Here is a 25,627-nt window from a genome sequence, read left to right as displayed (position 1 = left end):
TCAGTTGCCGGTGGTATAAATGCCTGCTCCAATGGTCAGGACCCAAAGAGTCATCTTACAGTGATGAATATGTAGCTAACAGTCCCTTCATTTCTTCCACATTATTGACTCAAACTGGGAAGTTTAGTTTTGCACATAGAACTAAAGCGAATTCCATTCTTTTCTTTGCATAAATATTAATATTGAACTCATCATGCACTCTCTGGGTAAAGTCACACAGTTGTGCACAATGTCTATCAGTCTGGCAAAATTTGTACCATTCAAAGTTACTCAAAGAATAGATCAAAGTAATTTAACCTGGAAAAGGAAAAAAAAAAGTGTTCTATGTGGCTTAGTTTAACACTGAATTTGAAGAGCAACAGCAGGGTTTTGACTTGCATCTACTTAGAGACATCCAGTTCTCTGATACCCACTAGAAAGGAGCAGGTACCTCTCCCAGCTGACCACCTGGTCCACAGTTGCTGATGTGGCTCGGTCCTTACATCTCCCTCCTCACCATGTCGATATGGGGAGTGTGTGGACCGAATCCCTTCTTATCTCTGCCTTCCTGGCCCCGTGTTGTCCTAGGAGTGACTGCTTCCTCTCCAGAGTCTTTCCCACCTCCTCCACCTTTCACAGATGTACCTCAGTAAGTCCCACCTCAGTGAGGCTTTCTGGTTGCTGTGTCACCCTACTTTCCCCGGCAGCTTCTCCCTGAGTGATTGCTAACATGCATGTGCTCTCAGGACCTCGCTCTTGCATAGAGGGCTTTGTAAGACTTAGCTGAAAACTTACAATAGCTCCTCCAAAGCCATATACTACCATCTCCTCTTTTGGATGAGCAAAAGGGGCATAGACTGACTGTCTCATTTATACTCGCACTGGGATTCCAAATCTAGAGCATGACTCCAGCCTGATTACAGGGGTTGCTCTTCCCAGGGGACAGTCATTACAGAACAAACTCAGACAGGTCATAACCTGTCTGGTTTGCTTTTCTACCTTGGTTCCTCTACCTGTGTCCTGGACTCTGTAGTTATGTCTTGTGTGTGTGTGTTTGTGTGTGTGTGTGTGTATAGTAAAGCTATATCAAATAAACAGGGAAAGTTACTCCAAAAACCATGTCAGGAGGATAGGGGTATTAGCAGGAGAGTTGGTATGTCAAAAGCCAAAGTAGAAGCTGAATGTAGTGGAACACATCTTGTAATCCCATCAGTTGGAGGCTGAGGAAGACAGATTGTTTGAGTTCGAAACCAGCCCGGGTTACGTAGTGAGTACTAGGCCAGCCTGGGCTACATAACAAGACTCTGTCTCAAAGACCAAAGACAGAAGATCAACTGGCAGCTGAGTCATCTATTTGCCCAGGATGCCTGAGTATGGCAGCAGGCACAAGGTTTACTGTGCTCCAGTCGGGTGATTGGTAGGATATGGGCTAGCTGTCGGTAAAGCCTTGCCTTTCTCTTGGCAGCAATCAGTTAAGCTACACAAGCTTGTGGAGGAGCACAACAAAGTCCAGGTCACGATCACCGTAAGAGACAAAGGTAGGTGGCTCGTTCCAGTGTCTCCCTACCCACTGTTTCCTAGCAGACTACTATTATCACAGACAAAGCTACTCTCTGACAGAACCCAGGACTAGCCAGAGAATGAGACCAATTGAGGCCATGTAACTCATAAAACTGAAGAAAGCTAAGACTCCAGATACCTTCCCCACCCCACGTCTGGCTGGCCTCACCCTCTTCCAATCTTTGGTTACATTATCATCTTAGAGTTCAGCTTCAAATTCTCTCGGTTCCTACATATTTCATGTAGTTGGATGTTAATGTGCAAACTGATGACTCCTTTATCTTTTTTTTTTCAATTGGTTATATCTCAAAGACCTTGCACCAAACATTCTAAGCTACCATCTGGAACTGAGGCTTGAATGGAGATTTTTAATGCTGACTGGACTCTTGGGATTTGCTCTGAGTTTGTTCAGGGTCGGGTGGCCACAGTTCTGTGTAAGGAACCAAGAGCTGCCACGAGAGCAGCAGACGATCTCCAGACAGTTTCCATGTAGTCTTAAAGTGCTCACAGGGTTTCAGTGCCCAGAGAGAACACATAGAAGCCAGAGGGAGCCTCCCTCTTGACTAATGCTATAAAATTTTACTTTGCACAGAGCCTGTCTGGGTATCAGATTCCAAGCAGGAACTTGTTGATCCTCATCCTTTGCTAGGCCCCAGGAAACCATTCCCTAATTCTAATTCCCTTGTAATTTTTCAGTTGAGTGGAAAGGGGCCCTGGGTTTAGGAACAGGTAGGGTAGGTCTTACCCAACTGGAAAACAAGCAGATAAGAATTCTTAGTTGTTTTCATTCTTAAGGGAAAGCAAGGAAAGGCCAAGATAGTCACAGAACTTCTTGCTGTCACATAGGTCTACAGGAGCTGGAGTCCCGTCTCCTGGTTCCAGGAGATATTCTCATTCTTCCAGGGAAAATTTCACTGCCCTGTGATGCTATCTTGATTGATGGGAATTGTGTGGTGAATGAAGGAATGCTCACAGGTAGGCCGTTTTAACCCAGCCTCCTCTTCCTTACCCAGCAGGCCAAGCAAATCAGATCAACTATCCCTATCTGGCTAGGACCACACCCTTCACTAGGAAAAGAAGAAGATAAGGGAGAGCCACTCTGCCTTTTAGTCAAACAAAGACACAGGACACACAAGCAGACAGCACTGGTTAACAATAGGTTTAAGACACAAAAATAGAAGCCAGAAGAAACATGTCCTATTCCATGGGGTTTCTGGCTGACTGGTGGTGGCAGGAAGGAGCGAGCGGAAGACAGCTTGGGCAGGTGAACAGGTGGAAATCCAGTGTCCCCATGAATCTCAGATGGATTCCATCTGGATGCAAAGATAGCACAACCTAAAAAACCATCAGGTATCCAACAGAAGTGAGGAGAATTCAACCTAGCTGTGTGGTCCATAGGTGGGGAAACTACACACTGGAAAATTCCAGAGAGCCTTAGCACAGATGACAGCGTGCTGCTCTGTTCTTCGGAGTTCCACCCTCTGTTGATCTCACATCGCAGTTCAGGTGGCTCCCGCATTCACCTATAGCTTTTAAAGTCTTCTTGTAATTGTATAACCAGGAAGGTGTTATTTATACAATTGCCCTTTAGTTAAGGGAGAAACTGTGTAGAGCAGTACATTTGAATGGGAGAGGCTAATCAGAAGCATGAGCCTGAAAGGTGTTTGTCCTTTGTGCTGACCAATTATTAAACTTGCCTCTTTCCATATGGTACAAAAGACATGAAGAAAGAAGTGCACACAAACCTTGAACATGAGCTGAGTGAAGCAGAAATCCATTGACTGCTCCTAAATTCTTCAACCCAAGTCCATCTTACATTTACAATGCAACATTGAGACAAAATGTACTGCTGGGCGGTGGTGGTGCAAGTCTTTAATCCAGCACTTGGGAGGCAGAGACAGGCAGATTTCTGAGTTCAAGGCCAGACTGGTCTACAAAGTGAGTTCCAGGACAGCCAGGGCTATACAGAGAGACCCTGTCTCAAAAAAAAATGTACTAAGCCTAAATATGTTTGGTATAATTACAAACTGTCTCCTTTAATGTGTTGACGACTACCTGCCTAGTGATGGTGGTGATGAGGGTTTGCACACGGAGTGTTGCTGTAGGACCCAATGTGTAAACCTCAATCTATAAAAGCCATTGGCTGGCCTCTGCCCCATGTGTCCCCACAGCTTGAGTGTGCTGCTTCTCTCACTGGGCAACAGAGAGCATGACACAGGGACATCAGAGGCAGGGAAGGCAGGGAGGCTTGGGCCTCCCATCTGTCTCTTCCCTTTCATGATATACAAGATTTGCCTTGAGTCTCAGGCCAAGCTAGAATGTTCCAGAGAATTAAAAGTAATGTTAATTGTCCCTGGATGTCAGTGGACCTTTCTTATTTACTAGCAGCAACATCCACATATCCTGAGTGCAAAACATAAAGTAAATGATCCATTTTAGAGTCAGACCCAGTGAAACAGAAATATATATATGAAAATAACTTTTTGTTTCTTATTAGTTTCTTCAAAAGCACATAAATCCCAACATGCACTAAAACATTTTATTTCATAATAGAAATGAACCCCACTAGCACACATACTGTGAAAAGGACCCAGACAGAACCACTATAATATTAGAGTCTGATTCCTGGCTGAAATAGGTCAGTGTTAGGGTATAAGTTAACAGATGTAACTCAGATGCGTCTACTATCCATTTGCAAACTAACTCTTTGCAAATATAACCATTTTGTTTATGTAAAATCAGTATGTAAACACTCCCAGTATCTCTACAGTAACATATTTCATAAACAGCATTCATATCTCACTTCATCATCAAGCATCAAACAACATAGGCAAGGAGCTGTTAAAACGCTGACTTAGAAACGAAGAGCTGAACATAGACCAGGGAGGCTCAGTGATCAGCAATATGAGAGGTGGCTTTGCTCCCAAACACAAAGTGTCACTTGAGTGAAGAAGATGAATCTAATGAAAGCTGCTGTCACCATTTTGTCCCTATCACCTTTCACTCTGTGCAGCTGTCCCTTCCCTCAGTACCCGCTCGCTGGCACAACTGTTTCTTCCACTGTCACTGCTATGTGAAAAGCTGACTTATTTTCTAATTCCTTTTGGTGTTTGTTTGGATTCAACTCAGTGAAGTCATCAGTTATTCTTGACTCCATTCAGGTTTCAAGCCCTACAGGACATCAGGATGGGGTAGGGTAGACCCAAGTCTTCTTGTGGTTGTAGTCTCCCCTTGTTTCCGAGGCTGTCTGGGGCCTGTCACCTAGTTTCCGTGGCATTGAGTATTTTCATAGCCCTTTAAGGTGCAGGTCCCTTTTCTTAGGGACATGTGGTATATAAGTCTCCTTTGGGTCCTCCTTCCCCCTTTTCAGGACTGATAACTTGGATGGAAATGCAAGACAGAGATGGCATGGAGAAGAGAAGGGTTTTGTTTTGTTTTGTTTAAACTGTCCAGAAGTGTGTAGAATCATGATTACAAATGATTATTCAGAGGTCATTTTCCAACTTCCCTGTCTTTTGTGCCTCCTTTTCTGAGGCAATGGCCTCCTTTAAGGACCTTGCTTCCCCCTAGAGGGAGAAGGTGAAACACAAAGGGCCACATGATAGAGGGGAGAGGGGCGGAATCCATGAATGCTTACCATTTTCTTGGTTCTAGTGTGTGCTGTTTTATCGTGACATTTTGCTCACACTGCTCTATTTACTCTGCAGTCCTTTTGAGGTGGGTGAATGTGAGGCCAAGAGAGGAGAAATAATTTGGCAAGAATCAGAGTAGTGACCCTGAGATCTGGATGCATTTGTTCGGCTGTTCATGCCCTGATTTCACCAGTTTATTAGCAGAAAAATCTACTAAGGACACAGCAGTGAGAGAGGCCAAGAAGGTTTCTGGAGCTAATGGAATACACCAAAGTTATAAATGACACAGATTGGGAACCTCTGCTTCATAAGGAAAGCACCCAAGCCCAGGCATCGCTTCCCTGGGATCTATGCTACTAGCCAGGGCCTTTTCCTTCTCCTAGGGATGCTCATGGGAGAGATGACGGTGTTCTTCCTCCTCCCTCTGCTCATGAGAGAACTGATTGATTAGAACTCCAGGGAGGATGCAGAAATATGAGATGGGTGCACAGGCTTTTTCCTCCACAGTCTTTCCGAACTGATATTCGGCCACCCAACCTTGTAAGCGATGGGTAGACCAGAACTCTGTCTCCCCTCTCTTTATTTTTCCCTCTCCTCAGCCCCTTTCTCTTCCTTGTTTAGCTGTTTACTTGGTACACGTTCTGAAATGCCTGTTGTGTGCCAGGCACTGTGTTGGGATCAGACAGACAGAGGAAAACTGTGCTTCTCTGGCAGATCTGGCAGATCTGTCAATTGGTCCCAGCGATGCAATAAACAAGAACATGGCATTTCAAGCACTGTCAGCCTGAAGTGGCATCCAGCTCCGTGGGGACATGGGAGAATCTCTATTTGACAGATGCCAAGGTCTTGAGGTCCCTGGCACCCACTCTGTAGTAGAGAGTGCACAATCAAGCTACTTCCTCCTGACACATACTCCCACCTCCTCCCTCACTTAGTTTTTTCAGGTGAATCCATCTCTTTTTGGACTCTCCAGAAAGGCCCATGCTGTGATTTTTAAGAATATATGAATAGTATTAATTCTGTGTAAATTTATCTGCCTGAACAGTATCTTGACGTGACTTTATCTGATCAGCACTTCTCTGACTCCAATGTCACTGGAGTATATAAAAGGAATCTAGGTACAATTGTCATATTAACCAAAGCCATATTCTGGATTAATTTGTTTTGTCAAGAAGTAATTTGTAAGTTTCTACCTATTATAGGGGCTGGCCTCGAAGATAATGTGGCAGAATTATTTGGAGACTTGCCAAAACGTCCTATCTCTTCTAGAGAGTCATTTAGGATGCAATTGGTAAATCTACACAGTAAATGGACATCATGACTATTTTAAATGGAAAATGGAGTAAGGACAGTTCCCATCTTAAGGGATTTAGTGAAGAATATTTAGGGCTGCAATAAACAATGTTATAGAGCTTCTTAAACCTTTCTTTGTAAATGTAATCCATGCTAGGAAACTGGCTTTGAAAGAACTGTAATAGAATAAACTAAGTATTTGCTTTTATTTAGCTCAGACATACATTTAGCAGAGAACACATATTTGGACTGATTATGTGTCATAGAGTAAAGTGAGGAGTATAAAAATTTCTATATTGCAACATTCTTGCCCTCAGTTACTACCTAGAGACATAATAAAGAAATGTAACTATAATCAATATAATGCTATTTCTAAATTAGAAAGATGGCATATTATTTTGCTAATTAGACACAACAAAAGACTGGTGGGATTTTAACTTTGTTCTAGGATTTTTAAATCTGGGAACTAGGAAGCATTATGGACCATATTAATTAATTAATTAATTAATTAATTAATTAAGGTCTGTGAAATATTTCCTTTTGAACTTCTATCTTGTTTTCTTTGGGCCTTCAATATTCTGTCTTGGAGAATATCAACCTCCCTTGAGAAGGGGACAGAGATTGCAGCAGCCAAGACCATAAGGCACTGAGGGGTTGAGTGAGGGGTTGGTAAGGGGTTTGCTCAGCTGAAGTTTATATAGGGATTAGCCTGGGAAGCCATTGGAACTCTTGTGGGTTTGGGGAATCTAGCAACATAGGCTGGGGTTTGTTTTATAATGTCAAGGGGAAGAAATATTTTTTATAGAACATGGGATAATGGTGTGCTTTATAGTTTTACATCAACTTGACACATGCTAAAGTCAATAGAGAGGAGGGACCTCCTATTAAGAAAATGTTTCCATAATTTTGGCTTAAAGGCAAGCCTATAGGTCATTTTCTTAATTTGTGATTGATGTGGGAAGGTCCAGCCCATTTAGGGTGGGTCCATCCCTGGACTGGTGGTCCTGTGTTCTATAAGAAATCAGGTTGAGGGCTTGAGAGATGACTCAGTGGTTAAGAGCACTGATTGCTCTTCCAGAGGTCCTGAGTCCCAACAACCACATGTTGTTTCACAATCATCTGTAATGGGACCTGATGTCCTCTTCTGGTGTGTCTGCAGAGAGCTACAGTATACTCTTATATATAAAATAATAAATAAATATTTAAGAGAGCAGGTTGAGCAAGGTATAAAGACCAAGCCAGTAAGTAACACCCCTCCGTAGCCTCTGTATCAGCTCCTGCCTCTATTTTCCCACTCTGCTTGAGTTCCTGTCCTGACTTCCGTCACTGATGAACTATGACATGAAAGTATAAGCCAAATAAACACTGTCCTTCCCAACTTGCTTTTTGGTCATGGTATTTTGTCATAGCAAGTGAAACGCTAATTAGGACACATGGAATAGTGGCTTAGTTAAGAGTCACCAGGAAAATGTGTACAAGAGCTGTGATTGAGGACAGAGCTTTGTCTCTGAATTATCATTATATTTCCAGCACCTAGCACTTTCTGATTCAGAATAAGCACTTTAAGGTATTTTTGTAATGAACAGGAATATGTGTGCATTCATAGATAAAGGATCAAATAAATGGGAAATCAAAATAAGCAAGTACATGTTTACAGTCTCTGAAACAGAGCTAGGTGATAGAACATGGTTAGGTGATAATCTAACAAAGCACACATTGTGCATATAGGAGTGATAAGTAGAGTTTAAGCCAATACTTAAGCTAGAATCATTCTCTGAGCCACAGGCATCCCTGTCCAGTCATTCGACTCATGGGATGGGTGCTGGGTTCTATAGTTTCTTGAAACTGGCCCCTCAGCCATTCTGAATAACTACCTGAGTTTACACAGAATCAATAAAATGCAACCTTCTTTAGGAGAAAGTATACCTGTTACAAAGACACCATTGCCCCAAACGGAGAACACCATGCCCTGGAAATCGCACAGTTTGGAGGACTACCGGAAACACGTGCTCTTCTGTGGAACAGAAGTTATTCAGGTCAAGCCATCTGGTCAGGGGCTTGTGAGAGCTGTTGTTCTGCAGACAGGTGAGTGGATCCAACTTTTGTAAACTTAAGCTGTTCTGGAGATGGGCAGAATTGGAGGTGGGCAATTTTGGTTAGGATTTTGCCATGCTCTGGAAATAGCAGCCATACTTTTTCCTAACGTAAGTGATTCTAAGTTGCCATCTCTTAAAACTGAACACTCATTGTTATGTGATGAGTGACATGTAGAGATGCTAGGGATTCCCCTAAGGACTCGTGGCTGTAGGCTTCTCTTTTCCTCTCAATGTTTCCTTGCAACATCAGCTGCAACTACCAGGGCACCAACCAGGAAAGATCTCTTTTTTTTTTTCATCTCCAAAGGTTGCTTGCTGAATGCCGCCGCTGGCCGCTCTGCAGACACTTTAGGGCCAAAGGTCTAGACATGAACTCATTGTGTGGCACTGCCTCTCTGTGAACAGCACCTCCATCTAGCCCAGCTGTTAGTATCCTCTTTAACACTTCTCTTTCTCTTAGAACAGACATTGACAGTCAAGGACTCTGCTATCACCTGCTGGGTCATGCTCCCTTGCCTTCACTGTCATGGTTGTCATTTATGCAGGCTTCTTCATTTCCCATCTACACTATCATACCAGAAACATGCTTTTGACTTTTTCCTTTCAGTTTTTGCTTTAATCTCTCTCTAAACTGTTACTCAGTCTGTCACCACAGACACATTTTCTTAGCCCAGTTTGCAGTAGTACATTCATACCATGCTCAGAATGTTTTCATAACTACACTCATTTTCATTTTTCATGACATCGCATGGTCTAGACTGTGTGTGTTCGTGCTGCTACACAAATCCATAGACAAAAAAAAAAAAAAAACCACACATTGCTTTCTGAAACTAAATGGTTCAGTTTTTTTAGTTTAGTGATTTCAGTTATGAAAGCCAAATACTGTTTTAATTTTTTAAAGTAAAATGGTTTCTATGTTGAAACAAGTCAGTGGACTTGAGAGTCTAATGTTTAAAGTCCTATAAAGCAATTGTGGTGGTTAGAATAGTTTTGGCCTCCATATATTCATATGTTTGAATGCTTTGCCCAGGAGAAGTGGCACTATTAGGAGGTGTGGCCTTCTTAGAGGAAGTGTGTCACTCTGAGGGTAGGGCTTTGAGGTCTCCTAGTGCTCAAGTTCTGTGCAACATAGAACAGTCTCCTCCTGGCTGCCTTCAGATCAAGATGTAGAACTCTCAGCTACTCTAGCACTGTGTCTGCCTGCATGTTGCCTTGCTAACCACCTTGATAATAATGGGCTAAATACCAGAAACTGTAAGCCAGCCCCAATTAAATGTTTGCATTTATAAAAGTTGCCTAGGTCATGGTATATCTTCACAGCAATGAAAACCTAAGACAGAAGTTGGTTACCAGGGACTGTAGTATTGTTGTAATAGGCATAACCATGTTTTTGCTTAGAGGAGTGGGAGTTTGGGGACTTTGGATTTGAAAAGCAGTAGAATGCTTTAAGTGGGGCTTATTATCCTAGTAGGAATATGGAAGACTTTTGGGGGGGCTGTTTCAAGAGCTTTTAGAGGAGAAGAGTTTTAGTATGGGGCCTAGAGTTAATTCTTGTGATATTTGGGTAGAGAATGTGGCTGCTTTTTACCCTTGTCTGAAGTGTTTGCCTGAGGCTAAGGAGAAGAGATTTAGATTAATTACATTAACAACGGAAATCTAAAAGCTGCCTAGCATAGACTCTATGGTGTGGGTCACTCTTATGAAGAGTGTCTTGTTCAAGCTTGCTAGCTTAGAAAGGAATAATACAAAAATGTATGGTTTGGGGATTAAAAGGGCACCAGGAAGTGGAATGGAGTTAAATCCTGTGTTTAAGGATATTAAGTAGAATTAAGGGAGTGGTGACCTGGGGCAAGATCCCACCCAGCTAAGCTTATTGTCTATATGTTTGCAGTTGAACAAGGAATAGTTATGTTAGGCATTATTATGACATGGTTATTATTTTACTCAGAAATAAAGAGATATCATTATGTGTTAAATTGACAAGAGATGGATTGTGATGGCCCTTCTTAGTTAACAACTTGACTGTATCGAGAATGAATTACAATCCAGAACTTATAAAGATCCTGTGAAAAGAAATTAAAGAAAAGCTTAGGTACAGGCATGGTGGTACATGCTTTTAACCACAGGAGACAGAGGAAAGCAGATCTCTGAGTTTGAGCCCAACCTGGTATAGAGCAAGTTCTGAGTAAAGGCAAGTGTAAATCCAGACTTGGTGGTACATGCCTTTGATCCTAGCACTCAGGAGACAGAGACATGCAGATCTTTGAGTTTTAGGTGAGTCTTTAGAGTCAGTTCTATAACAGCTAAGTTTAGGTAGTGAAGGAAACCATTTAAGGCAGAAATCTGGTGAGGATGTAATTGGACAAGAGGACATGTTCCAGCCCCAGAAAGCACCAGAACTTGGCAGCTTTGGCCACTTGGTTCTGGCTTTAGAATCAAGGATGGAATTTCCCTCTGAGGCTAAGGAAAACTGCTGAGGCCAGGTGTCTAGCAGAAGTGTCCCTACATGGAGGTCCAGAAAGGCCATTGTGTAAAACAACCAAAGTTGTACCTTGTGATAGCAGTCGGATTTGGTAATGAGAGTCATTCAGGTGGTACTGGTTTTGAAGGTATGAAGGGATCATGGGACACAGCTGAAACTTGGCACTGTGAGAAGCCAGGAGATGTCATTGGGGAAGGTACAAACTCACTGTCAGTTGAAGGCCCCGGGAATGAAAGGGGTCATATAACAAATTTGAAGCTGGGCACCATGAAGAGAGCTTATGAGAGGCTGTTGGTGAAAGTACAGCCCAGGTGCCACAAAAGACCCCATCATTTTGGAGGTGCCAGTATCATACAATGATCACCAAGAATAGCAGCAACAGAAGCTGTGTTCCAGAAGCAGTGAAAGTGAAGCCTGGATTGCACTGGAGACCTCAAGAGGTTAGAGATGCCAGAGCTGTGGGATACCTGCTGAAGAAAGCAGTTAACAGGGAATGGAAACAGCCCAAGAGAAAAAAAAAACATGTTTGTAGTCAATAAAGCTGAGAGGAGTTGGAAATCAGACATGGAGATACAAAGTTTGGAGTTTGCACAGCTGGTGTTTGGTCTTGCTTTAGGCCAGTATTTCCTCACCATGATGTTTCAGAATGGTAATGTATTTCCTGTGATGTTGGAAGTATGTCATCTGCTTTTTTATTTTGATTTTTTATAGGTGATTACAGTTAAGAGATAGCATGAATCTTTGAGCTGTGTATTTTTAAACATTGTTTAGACTGTTATAGATTATGGGGAGCTTTGAAGTTGGACTAAATGTGTTGTGTATTATGTTATGACTATAAGCCTATGTGGGGCAGGGAGTGGGATGTGGTGGTTTGAATATGCTTAGCCCAAGGGAAGAGTGACACTATCAGGAGGTGTGGCCTTGCTGAAGTACATGTGGTCTTGTTGGAGGAAGTGTGTCACTGTTGGGGTGGGCTTTGAGGTCTCCTAGCACTCAAGTTCTGCCTTGTGTGGAACAGTCTCATCCTGGCTGCCTTCAGACCAAGATGTAGAACTCTTGGCTCCTCCAGTACTATGTCTATCTGCATGCTGCCTTACTTCCAGCAATGATGATAATGGAGTAAACCTCTGAAACTGTAAGCCAGCAGCAATGAAATATTTTCTTTTATAAAAGCTGCCTTAGTCTTTTCACAGCAATAAAACCCTAACTAAGACAGTATTTTTACTTTATCAAGAAGCTGAATTAAGAGATCTTGCCTTCCAATGAGTACTTCCAAGGTGCTTACATGGCAACTTAGAGAAAAGTATGTTCCTAATTCTCTAAAGGCCAGAAAATTATGTTTTGGAAAACCATGTATCCAGCAAGAAATAGGGCTAAGGCACACTTTATACTTAAAAACAAAACAAAACAAAACAAAAAAAGTGACTCATATTCAAAGTGTAGAACTGCCAATCATTTTAGTCAGTAAGTCAAACAGAAATGAGAATATGCTAAATGTGAAGTAAGTTAATGAATTAATGTTTTTTTCTTAAGAAAAGTTATGATATGATATAAGAGACACATGTATGTACTTACAGTAATGTATAGTTGACTAAATAAAAAGGTGATAAAGGATAAATGACCAAGAATCGCAGGGTATAAATCACTTTTGGTTCCAATGTGGATGTGCAATTGAGAAAACACTTTTTGATGAGGTGGAAATTGAAAGCAAGGCTGATAGAGTGGGGGGGAGTTTATCCAAGCATATGAGAGCTAGAGAGATAATCACAAAATATAAAGTGCAAGGGTCTTCTGGCACCAGTGAATAGTGAAGACAGTCTGTCAAGATAGAAGCACATGATGTTGAAAGGGACTTTCAATATTATGCCTAGAATTTTCACCTGGAAGGCCTTGGAGTTTGAGGAAGGCATGAAAAGCCTGTGCACATATATTTGAAATAAATCATTTGCCTATTGCCTTCTGTTTCTTTAAATTTTCAGTTCTTTTATAACTTGTACCTGTTTTCAACACATACTTGCTTTCCCAGAGGTTTCTCTTGGCATCTCATTTTCTCTGGTCACAGTTTGCAGCAGGCAAGTCCACTTTTTAAACTCTGTAGATGAATGAATGGTTGTACAGTGGGGATCACTGAAGCATTGTCTCCAAGGACACGAGGAATTAAATGGTGTTGAGTGAATGCCACTGATTGCTCTCCCTGAGTTTTGAGAAGGAAGGCAAGTAGACTATTGGGTCAGAGTAACGCTATTTCCATCTCAGACACTAGTGGCACAGCCACTGTAGCATTCCAGTGGCTCTGGAAAGAAGCTGAGACTCTCTCCTTCTGTACTTATCTTCTTAGGTTATAATACAGCCAAAGGAGACTTAGTGAGATCCATCCTCTACCCTCGACCTCTGAACTTCAAACTGTATAATGATGCCTTCAAGTTCATGGTGTTCCTGGCCTGCGTCGGTGTTGTGGGATTTTTCTATGCCCTAGGTGTCTATATGTACCATGAAGTAAGTACTATGAGTAAGTCTTGCCAATCGTAGTTTTTCAAGAGCTTGACCTAACTCCAGAAGGTTAGATAACACTGACTCTATATTTAATAATTCTGTGAATCAATGCTGTCCAAAAGAATTTTCTTAGATTGGAGAAATGTTTCCAGCCTGAAAAGACTTGGCTAGAAATAGAGCTATATTGCCAGTACAGTGGTTGCCTAGCATGTACAAGGCTCTGGATTTCATTCCCATAAATATACACTCACAAACACACACAAAGCATATATATATATTCATATATTCACACATATAACTATAGCACCTAGACAGATGTGACAAATGAACTTTCAATTTACATTCATGTTAAATAGCAGAGCTATGAAAGTTTTCCAGGGTGCTGGGGAGATGGGTTAATAGTTAAGAGTTTTTGTTGTTCTTGCAGGGGATCCCTGCTCCCACACTGAGTGACTTACAACTACTGTAGGTTCAGCTCCAGGATATCTGGTGCCCTCTATAGGGAATTTGCTCTCTGTTTGCTGTCTGAAGCAGAATCAACCATTTACCAAGTTGATATGGTAGCAAGGGAGGGAGAGGCTGCCATTTGTAACCTCTGAGGGTCTTTCTGGCCTTGAGAGTCTGTTCTGCTGTGTATTTCTGTGTCCTCCAAGACCTGCTGGGATCCTACCTATGGACTGGTCAAGAAGAAGAGGAGGTTATAAGTAAAGCATGAATATGAACCCAGGCATTGTTCAGACTGGTAGTACCATGTGAATGTGCAAGGGACCAGGATATTGGTGGATGATGGCATAATTCCAAGAATTTCTAGTCAATGCTCATGATAGAATCTAATCTCTGAACAATCATTTCAAACTGGCCTGAGGCTGCAGGGAGGTAGCCCTAAGGAGTTCAGTGCATTTGTCACTAGTAGAATGGAATTAGGAAAAAACTAGGCAGAATGTCAAGGCTATTGGGTCCAGAATGTTATGCAGTATGACAGTCTGACCTGGAGAGCAGAAGTACCTATCAGATAAGCCAAGTAAGCTTTAGCACAGCCTGGGTGTGAAGGTTTCCTGGACCGAGCTCAACCTGCCATCCACACCACAGCTGAAAGTTGGATCTCAGACCTTGTGGGTCAGAAACTTTGACCCTGTGGCAGCAACTGTCTGCACTGATCCAGGATTAGACAAGCTTGAGTCTGCAGGATCAAAACTCAGCCGTGTGAGTAGCTGGAGAAAGTAGAGAAAGCAGAGGTTGTAGGAAGCAGGTATTTACTCTCCTGCACCTGGTGGAGACATATGTCTGCCACAGGAAAAGAATGCAATCTCAGTACTGGCTTCCCCAGAGCTAAGAACACACTGGGATGCTGTGATCTTGGAAACCTTGCTTCCAGTGTTTGTCAGATCATTATTCCATCCATCTATGTACTAAGTATGGCTCTGCCCCAGACAGTGAGTTGGACTTTGGACTTTGAGACAAACAGGATTCAAAACTCTTACAGAGCTCATGTGCCCTAGGCATTTGCTGGTTTGTGAGGCAGAGAGATTTAAAAACTAATGTCAAGTTTTGGAGTGAACTATTATGACCTGAGACCTGCCTATGTGAGACCCTAGGAGGTCACACAATGTGTGGAGACAGGATGAACAGAGGAGAGATGGGTATTCACAAGGTAAATTGAGGTAGAGAAGGTCAGGGAGACTTGGAACAGGGTTGAAAAGGTCTCCTTTGATGTACAATAGGGACATTGTATGTATGCTTTAGGGTTAGCCCAGGGACCACCTGACCCCACCAAGAAAGTCAACTCACCAGGAATACTATAAGTCAAGGTCTAGGGTTGCCAAGTGTTATAGGAGGCAGCTGGGAGGAAGCAGGCAGCCGGAGGAAGGACATCTTGCTCCGCTGGGCTAACCGGTGTGCATCCTTTCCCCTCTCCAGGTACCTCCGAGAGAAACTGCAACCATGGCCCTGATCCTTCTCAGTGCCACCGTCCCTCCTGTGCTCCCGGCTGCACTGACCATAGGCAATGTGTATGCCCAGAAGAGGTTGAAGAAGAAGAAGATTTTCTGTATCTCCCCACAGAGAATCAACATGTGTGGTCAGATCAACCTCGTGTGCTTCGACAAAGTGGGTTCCAAACTTACCAGGTTGGGGGTTGATGGCTTTGATGCGTGGCACAGCTAGGAAGGACCTCAGAGAACAGCTTTCCTAACATTCCCACTATACAGCTGAGAAACTGAGGCCAGAGGCAGTTACAGAGGAAGGTGGTTTGAGGTCACGGTCAAGAAAACAAACTTGTTGGCTCAGAGGATGTCAGGGTGGTAATCTTATCATGATTTCCTTTGCCTGCTACAATTTAATACTTTCTGTGCCCGTGTAGTCTCTTGCACCAATAATCTCCTTTGCAGGCAAAAATGTGTGGGAAGTTCCATGTCTTAGAAGTGCCTTATGTGGGAACTTACATGAGCAATCTCATTCACATCCACCTACTGCTTCTTGAAATGACAAAGGCGGGGTGGACAATGGCCAGTGGTGACATTGCTGCCACTACTATTTCTCCTCTTCTTCCAGGGGTCAAGAGTCCAGGCTATGGAAGTATTATACCTGTACTCAGGATTCTGGAGAGGTGGCAGAGGGGAGTATGTACTGGAGGGGGATGGCTGCCGTTGTCAGAGAGTCCAAGATTCCCACCACTCTCCTATAGGAACCAGGAATGAATCCTGCATCAAGCCCTCCTCCCATACCTAGATTCTGGCCTCAGTTTGGACAGGCTGTAGATCAGTGGGCTTAGCTGATTTTTCCCTGTTTCAGTTCATTTTGTTTGAATAATTAATCAACACTTTGGTCATTTTTTTCCCCAGCAAACTCCCTCCGAGTGCCAGTGTTGTACATAGTGCTTGTAGAGCATCAGGAGTGGCTATCCCTAGCTCTAGAGAGCTTTAGCATCTAGCCAAAGATGTAAGGAATATGGGAGTAAGACAGCTGTGCTACTGGGAGATGTGTGCTTGGTGGGGATGTGAGCACGCATCAGCAGGTGCACACCTGTCACAGGTTGGAGGCCACCTCTGAGCTTAGAGATGGCCAGGTCAAAGCACAAGAGTGAAAAAGGCACCCTAACATGTCACAGACAGAAGACAGCATAGGAAGGCTAGAAGCTGGAACATCCAGTGAAATGAAGCTGGAGGGATGTTGTGGCAAGCTAAGCAAGAGGCTATGTCTTGAAGAAGAGCATGAGGTCTTAAAACACATACTATGAGTAAAATTTTTGTAGCATTCTTCTGTTGTTCTTTTTATGGGAACTTTATGATGAGGCTGTGGGTTTCTTGTCATTATGGCCAAACACTTAAAAGCAGCAAGTGAAGGGAGAAGAGGTTGGCTTTACCTCAAGGACGTGGCAAGGAGTCCAGGGGCTGTTCCCACACAGCTGGAGCACAACAGGAAGCAGGAAGCTAGACTGAGAGTGGAGGCAGACTGTAACCTTCAAGATCTGTGCCCAAAGGTTCAACAACCTTCTGAAACAGTGCCCCCCAAGCCATTCAAACATGCAGCCCTTTAGGGAGGGTTAACATTCAAACAATAACAGAAAGGGTTAGGAAGAGATATAGAGGGACCGGGAGAGCTGAGCGGAAGCTGCACGAGACCCAGTCCTGCTGCCCCAGGGGAAGGCAGGCAGCCTGTCTCTTAGATTCATTTAGATTCATTCTCTCTCTCTCTCTCTCTCTCTCTCTCTCTCTCTCTCTCTCTCTCTCTATCTATCTATCTTGGCAAAAAAAAAAAGGTGCCCATTTTCCATTAGAAAGGAACTGGAGTGTTAGCTGAGCAACATTCTGACTTTAGCCTCACGGTCAGATTTTAGCACCTTGCCCATTTTCTGATAGAATCTTTTCTTATACACCCAACAGCCTCAAAAGCATCTCTACTACAGGAGGGTGATTTACAAACCGTGTCCGGTCCACCCCCCCTCCCCCAGAGGCTGTTATTTTACTCCCAATGTAACTGTTTTCTCTGCATCCTCACGCCATCCTCTGCTAGATAGCCAGAGGGGCTGCCAGTCCACCCACTCAGCCGAATCCCATAAAGTGTGGCAGCATGTAGCTAGAACACCTGATGAGGCATGGCAAAATGGGGTCACTAACCCTGAGTTCAGAACTAAGTGTCCATCACTATTTCAGTAAAAAGCTTGGACTACAATTATCTTTAAGTTCCTTTTCTAGCTTTACATTATAGAACTCTTATAAACACGATGTCACTCTAGAACACCCCACAGTTAATTTCAAACCAGTGTTATATCACCGGGCTTCTGAGTGTATGCACACTTCGCCCCCTCCTCCCTTCTCATCTGTAAAACAGATTCTCTATTCAATTCAGCCTGAGCTTGGGCTTGAACATTATGATAAAGGTTTTCCCTTTGCTATTCTATTCTCTTTAGATTAGAACTTTAATTAAAATTTCATTTTCTTTCTATCTGAGGTTATTTTTGTCATGAGAGGTAATTTTTAAATAGAGAGGTAACACACGGTCTCCTTGCTTTTACCCTGTTGCCAATTCTCTCTATGTTCATGCTCAAAACATGGATGCTTAAAAGCGCAACCTCCCAACAAAAACATTTCAGCTGGAATTAAGCTGCTAATTCTTTCTGAAATGGAACAACCCAAGGGGATTTGGGCAGTTGAACATGCAGGCAGGTTGGTACTTTAGAGAAAGCAAGATAGAAAATGTAACAAGTTGCTCCTTTACAAAAGTCACCCTTGAGGAATGGGTCCTCTGAGCCTGCTGCCTCTCTTTGGGAACTGAGTGAACTCAAGAAAGAAGGATTCTTTAGTTCTTCTTATTTGGAGAGCCAGAGTGGGCTTTTTCTTCCCACATGCCTAGCAGAACTCACCAACATGATGGCTGGTGGATGAAGGTTGTCTGGACTTTGATTCAGTCTTCCAGCCTGTGGACCACTGTCTCCTGATAGGATATAATTGTCTGATTCTCTACCGTTTGCTCAGTTGTCAGGAGGAGAGTCTTGGAAGCCTGTAAACAGCCATGCTGATATGCTGGGATAACAGATGATGCCGTCCAATAGGAAGCTAGGAAACCCAGTGTTTTATATGTTAGTGGCTTTAAATAGTGCATGCGAGAGCTGCTGCTAGTATCTGTACTTAGGAGTGTCCTGTCTGCCTGACGTGTTCTGGAACAGCAGCAGCCGCTATACTCACTCTGGGCAGGTGCAGAGTGGTTAGCCTAAGGCTGTCAGACCACACAAACATGCAGCTAATGAATAACCGGGACATGAACATAGTATACCAGACTTGGTTCTTTGCTTTCTGGTTACATTAACTGACAAATGTTTTCCTATAATACAGAGGATCAAATGACCAATTTCCTCTTGATCTGACAATAAAACTTACTCACAGGCATTCACTAATATTTATTATTAGCATTTCATTTCTGTCTGTGGGCTGAAAATTCTTTACATTATGACCTGAATTGTTATTATAGTGGCCATATTTTAGGAAATTATGATGAGCCAAAAGGAAAAGGGTAGACTAGCTGGTCTTGGAAAGAGGGGGAAAAAAACAACAAATTCTATTTTGAAAAGAGAGAAGGAATCCACTGTAGAGTCAGCTGTGAGGTGGCTCGTGCTGAATTTCCACTTATGGGGCCTCTCAGTGATAACAACAGCAGACAGGACAACAAGCGAGCAGATTCAAACAAAGCCCATGCACAGTGTCATGTAGAAGCTGGAACCTCCTGGGGATGCTGCACTAACTGCAGATGCTCAGAAACAAGGTTTTGGATGACTGGATATGCTGTAGTTTCTTGGAAGCTTAAATTTTGTTTAAATCATGACAGCAAAGCTTTAACTATTCTGCTTAAAAAATCAATTACAACTTTTTATTCAGACAGGAACTCTGACAGAAGATGGGCTGGACCTCTGGGGGACTGTCCCCACTGCTGGCAACTGGTAGGACCCTAAGATGGGAGGTGTGGTGGTAGGTTCCTGTGGTGACATTCAAATCCACCCTTGCCAAGCTTGGGGAATAAGATTCACACTGGCTCCCAATTATTTTAATTCACTTAATTAGATGTGCCCCCAAGTCAGACAAAGAAAGTCGATCTGCAAATTCAATGTGAAAATAAATGGGAGAGAATGAAGGAGATGGGTAAGAGTCAAATGAATAAGATAGAGGATCAAGGAATGGAATCAGGACCATGCTTGATTACAGATCACAAGGCTTCCCGGGTGCCTGGGCAGACAGTTGTGTTCAGAGACCCAGAAAAGGGCTCCGTTGACTCCATTAGTTCCCAGGCTAATGGGATGAAGATGTTTGAGTGCACCCACCTTCAATGGCTAACACAGGCCAGGGAAATTATGACTGTAAAGACAGGAAAATCCGAATGGAGACAGAACAATAAAATTGCTTGATGTAACATACAGCTCTGATTTTTTATGACACATGATGATTGAAGATAGAAAGTCATTTTGAATTTTAATGCATCAAGGATGACTTTCTGAAAATGATGGCATATGAGGGAGATTTTAAAGCACACCTGGTTGCAAATTTTACAGACCTGGGCTAAAGGCTGTCATGGTAAAACAAAGAAGCTAACCATATAGATAGATACCTCAGAGCAGAGCAGGAGAGGGGAGGGAGAATGGTCTTAGCTTTTTCCTGCAGGGCTGAGGTGTGCCTTAATGCCTGCTAAATGGTGATGGTCTCCAGTCTTCAGCTGTGATTGCCCTACTTTGGCTCCAAAGAGTGGCTGAGGCAGCTGAAGATTAGAACAAATAGTCAGGCAGGGTTCACCAAGCTAGTGATAGGGTTAGCTACACCCTGAGCACAGGGCACTGTCACAGAAGATGGCCCAGGCTGAGCACAGGGAACAGCTTGATTTCTAGCTCTATTCATGGTCCTGGCTGTTCAGATGTACTGATTAGGCCTTTGTCTCAAGGATCAGGGTGCCTATGACCCAGGGCAATGAAGGAAGAAGACAGTCCTCACACTTCCCACTCCCATCTTCCTCCCTTGCCCCTAGTATGCTGATGCTTTCAAGGAGTAGAATAAACTAAACATAATCACTGTTCAGCTCAAAACTAGGAGGGGATGAAGGTTAATAATTCCAGGGTATATTGCTAATGAGGAGAAGCTTCAGCCGCAGGATGTGTAGATTAGAAAGAAGTTTCTAGAAACAGTGATAGACTCCAAGGAACCGAGTAATGAAAATCAGTTCAAAGCCTCTGCTTGCTTTTTTGGATCACCAAGCAAGCTTCTTCCTTCTCCAGTTCCCTCAGGAATCCAGAGATTTCTTATTTAGGATATGTGACTGTTCAGAGAGCTCTGTGAGTTTACATACAACATCACAAAAGCCCATGTGATTAGATTCAAGCCTCCTGAAATTTGGTTTTTGATTGACCAGTGGTCGTCTATATCAAAGGGAAGATCCATATCCAACTCAAAGAAGGGTTATGCAAACATCACTATGCAGGTAGAATGCTGTAGCTGAAAATTAAAAATCCCAAGTGAGCAGAGGACCATGAGTAGAAAAATCCCTGAACAAGTAGAGTCAAAGCAAGAACCTTAGTCTGCCTCTGGAATCAGGACACAAGGGATACTGGTAAGATCAGCAGCTATAAGGTGAGATAGCGCTAGGTTAGGTGTGATGCCTTTCACCCAAGAAATCTGTATGCAGCTCCAGGTACATAGGTACAGAAAATAAGTATACAGACCAAACACTTATTGATAATGAATGATCAATTTATTTTAAACCCATGTTTTATATGACAGTAGGAACATAGTAAAAGTCTTTGTTTTCCATGACCAAACCATCATGCTCTGTAGCTGAAAGCTTTCTGTGTATAGTACAAGCCCTGCAGTTTATAACGTGACAGTAGTCTATGTTCTGAGCCAGGGTTTTCTGGGCATTATTCTTTGATTCTGCCAGCTGTACTGGTGTGCACTGAACAGGCTGAGCATGTTTGTATTCAGAACCAAGGCTAGAGTGAAGACATGGGAGGCAGCATGGGTTAGCACTGTGTAAAACATTTTAGATTCATCACACATTTGATTTTGAATTATTCTGTGGTGGTTGACATCCAGAAACGTTTACTGTAGCTATAATTTTTGCAGCCCCCATTTTCATTCATTCAGTCCCATATGGGCTGTGCCCTGAGTTTAAGAAACAGTGGTATAGGCTAAAGAAAAGTCACTGAAGAGGTTAAAGGCTAGAGGTTAGAGATTAGTGGTTAGAAGTTAGAGGTTAGAGTCAGTCAGCCAGGGTGCTGCCTTGGCGAAATTTAAGAGGCAGGGCATGAAAATGACTTTATTGAAAATTTTAACATTATCTTTTTAACCAGTTTCCAGGCAGTCCACAGCTTTGCCTCAGGTGAGGCTGTGCCCTGGAGCCCACTGTGTGCAGCCATGACTAGCTGCCATTCTCTGATCCTTCTTGATGGGACCATCCAAGGAGACCCTTTGGACCTCAAAATGTTTGAAGGCACTGGTTGGGTAAGGTGATGGTTATATTCATTAATCAAGTGAAGAAACCTTTATTGGCCGAACTAGATTCCTTTTAATTCAGTTACAAATCTAGAAAATGGTTACACTTTATCATTAATCATTGTTATAAATGAATAATCATTATAAAGATATATGTTTTTCCAAATTCTATCAGCATATATTCATCATACAACATGATGCGATTTATAATGACATTTTTTTCAACACAATGTACTTTGATGAACTGACCTTTATTATCCTTCTGCTTCATAAATAGTCTTTTTAGTATGTATAAATCATATATATGATGTATATATGTGTATGCAATCTAAGTCCCACGTATGGTAGAAAACATGCGATACTTAGCTTTCTGAGCTTGACTTATTTCATTTAACGTGGTCTCCTGTTTCATTCAATTTTCATTCCAAATGACATAATTTTATTTTTATGAATGAATAAAGCCCCACTGTGTAAGTATGCCACAGTTTCCATATCCACTTATTTACTAGTGGACAGTTGGGCTGAGTTTCTCTCTTTGCTGTTGTAGGCTGTGCCATGGTAAACAGGTCATGATTTTCATAGTAGCGATGGTTTGCATTGCTACCGACACTATGTAAAGGCTCCTTTTGCTCTGAGTGCATGTCAGCATTTGGTGAGCTTGCTATCCCAATTGCAGGCTCTGTTCACTCTCTTAGCTCCCGTGGGTGTGCAGAAGCTTGGGAATGTCCTATAGTTCCATTTGTCAGTTCGTGCTATTTCCTGAGCCGTGGGAATCCCTTTTTCGAAAATCCACACCTGAGTCTTTGTCTCAATGTGTTTTTCCCTAGTAATTCTAAAATTTCACATCTTTCATTAAAGTCTTTGATGCATTTTGAATGAATATTTTCACCAGATAGGCGATAAGAATCTAGTTTATTTGACGTGCAAATCCAGGTTTCCAGCACTATTAGTTGGAAAGGCTGTTTTTTCTGGTGTGTGTATATATATATATATATATATACATATATATACACAAATATATATGCAAATATATGTAAACACACATACATGTGTATCATATATGAATACACACACATACATATATGCATATACTCAAAATTCAGTTGGATGTGACTGGTTTATCACTATATCTTATCTATTTCCTTGGTCTACATTCTGTGTTTGTGTTAGTTTTGTTAATTCATGTGGGTTTGGTTGCCATGTCTGTATTATAATTTGAAATCAGCTACGGTAACACCTCTAACATTACTTTTCTTGCTTTGGATTGTTTTGGTTCTCTGGTCTTATGTGCTTTCATATGAATTTTAATATTGTACTTTTTCTAGTTATGTGAAGGACATCTTTGGAATTTTTATGGGAATCAAATTAAATCTTCAGTCTTCTCTTTTGGTAACATGGCAATTTCTATAATATGGATTCTGCCAATCAATGAATGTAGGAGACCTATCCATCTTCTAGTGTCATTTTCAATTGTGTTCAATGATGCTACAAGTTTTTATTATAAAGGGTTTTCACATCCTTGGTTAAACTTATTCCTAGCTATTTTTATTATTTTGAGCAATACATCAGTTTATCTAAGTGTATTTTATTTAGCGAGGAAAAAATAATCTTTCACATTTGCAAGTGATATAGACTATTTAAAAAACAAGTCTAGATTCAGAAGACAGCTATACTTACCCTCATCAACTCTAATTTTCAGCTATTAGTGGAAAGTGATTCTTAAAGAACAAAGCATTATTCTTTAATATTTTCATTAACCCGCAGTATCTTGAGTCATATTTATTACAAACATACAACATTTGAAATTATGTAGTTTGCTTGTTAACATATAAAGTTAATTCATAACTCTATAGAGTCAGAGTATAATTTTTTAAAGATCTATACTAATTATTCTGCACAATAAAATTTGTAGACTGTTATCTACTAAATAACACTGAACTGGACAGCAGGGTTAGCCTCTATACATAGCAATAAAGTGCCAAGAAGATCTGAGATAATTTTGGAGAGGCACCTCCACTGTTTTCTATATGCTAGAGAGCTCTGAGGTAGGGAGGACAGCCTGGCAGCACCCTAAGACTCCAGACACAGAGTGCGGAAGAGCGAGCTTATGGTCGCTCATCACCAGCAGTTACACTTCTGGGTAGAAAAGTCAGAAAAAGCTTCACTGTGTCGTCGTGACAAGTTGTTACAAAGTTTAATACTCTTTTCATAAAGCTTATTTTTAACTATGATATTTATTTTCTATGGATATTGCCATTAGTACTTCAGAATTTTGTACTAAGTATCCTTGGTATGCTTTGAAGCTGTTATGGTTGAGACCACTTTCCGATTTCCTTCTTGCTGTTGACATACAGATGAGCCGCTGCAATTTGTTTGTTGATTTTATGTCCTGCTGCTTTGCTGAAATCCTTCCTTACATTCAAGAGTCTTATTTATGGCAGAGGCATTTAGATACTTTTAAGTTTAGGGACATGTCATCTGCAAACAGGGGTAATTGGGCTTCTTTCTATTTGATATCCTTTCATTTTTCATTTTCATTACTATTCTGGCTCAGACTTCAAGCACTGCGTTGAGAAGAGTTGAAAGAACAGACACTGCTTTCTCCGTTTTACTTTGCTAGGAAATTCAGTTTCCCCCATTTGGTCTCTTGCTAGCTGTATGTTTGACTTTGTGGGGGTCTCTGCAAATCTACAGCCAGCAGAGTGTTGAGCCAGGGGAAGTAAGAAGGCAATTCACTTCAACATGATCCAGTAGCCAGTGAAGTAACAAACTTCAACATTCTGACGCCAGGTCGATTATTTTAGGGATATTTAAGCATAGCATAATTTGATAAAAAGCTTCTTGGTGATAATTAACTCAATCTGTAGTGCACAACAGAGCTTGAGGCATGATTACATCAAAATTCTTGTAAATTACAAGTAACCTCTTCCATAAGGATGGGCTTTATACATTAAGTAAGAAAGCAGGCTCAAGGTAAACCTGGTCATGATAAAGGTCTGGGGGAGGAGAGCGCTATAGATTGATTGAGATAAACAGTCACTAGTCTCCAGGAGAGCTATGGGAGGTGGGGAAGCTAGTGGAGCACGCAGGGGACGTCAGGCTATTAACCTCACTCATTTCCAGGTTTCCCTAGTGCTTATCTGTGAGCACAAGGGCCCACACAGCTCCTACAGTCATAATAGCCATTATTTTGCTTAAGTGTATTTGCTCTGTTCCTAGTTGCTTCAGAGATATCATCACATGCTAACCTCTGTCAAAGGTCTTTTCTGCATCTATTGAAATGATAAGTGATTTCTGCCTCCAGGCCCTCTATGTCTTTGACGTTTAATGATCTGTATATGCCTAACTGCCCTTGCATCTCGGAATGAAACAGCTTCATTATGGTTATATAATCTTTCCAATGTCTCAATTGGTTTGGTTTACAAATATTTTATTGATAATTTTTGAAAGCATATTATCAGAGAAATGGGCCTGTAGCTGGGTAAATGCTTTATTGGCTCCTCATACACTGTCAGGCTAATTCTGCCTTCATAGACTTAGTTTGCTTGGGTTCCCTTTCTTTCTCTTGTATGGGATAATTGGAGGCATACAGGAGTCAGAGCTTTAAAGGTCTGGGGAAATGTGCCA

At 42.0% G+C, this 25,627-nt stretch overlaps 1 protein-coding gene across 1 annotated transcript in view; it reads left to right on the top strand.

The window, feature by feature from the left end:
* The window catches only part of Atp13a5 (ATPase 13A5), a 134,923-nt gene that overhangs the window by 47,664 nt on the left and 61,632 nt on the right, over positions 1-25,627 (top strand). The window contains exons 8-14 of the mRNA XM_021184915.1: positions 1,445-1,517; positions 2,386-2,514; positions 8,379-8,549; positions 13,381-13,538; positions 15,453-15,641; positions 19,406-19,467; positions 21,859-22,009. Coding sequence (XP_021040574.1) covers positions 1,445-1,517; positions 2,386-2,514; positions 8,379-8,549; positions 13,381-13,538; positions 15,453-15,641; positions 19,406-19,467; positions 21,859-22,009 — 933 coding nt within the window. The remainder of the gene's footprint in view (positions 1-1,444; positions 1,518-2,385; positions 2,515-8,378; positions 8,550-13,380; positions 13,539-15,452; positions 15,642-19,405; positions 19,468-21,858; positions 22,010-25,627) is intronic.

The sequence above is a fragment of the Mus caroli genome, chromosome 16 (genome assembly GCF_900094665.2).
Source record: "Mus caroli chromosome 16, CAROLI_EIJ_v1.1, whole genome shotgun sequence".
NCBI classification, from domain to species: Eukaryota; Metazoa; Chordata; class Mammalia; order Rodentia; family Muridae; genus Mus; species Mus caroli.
This window is presented reverse-complemented; position numbering and strand designations above follow the sequence as displayed.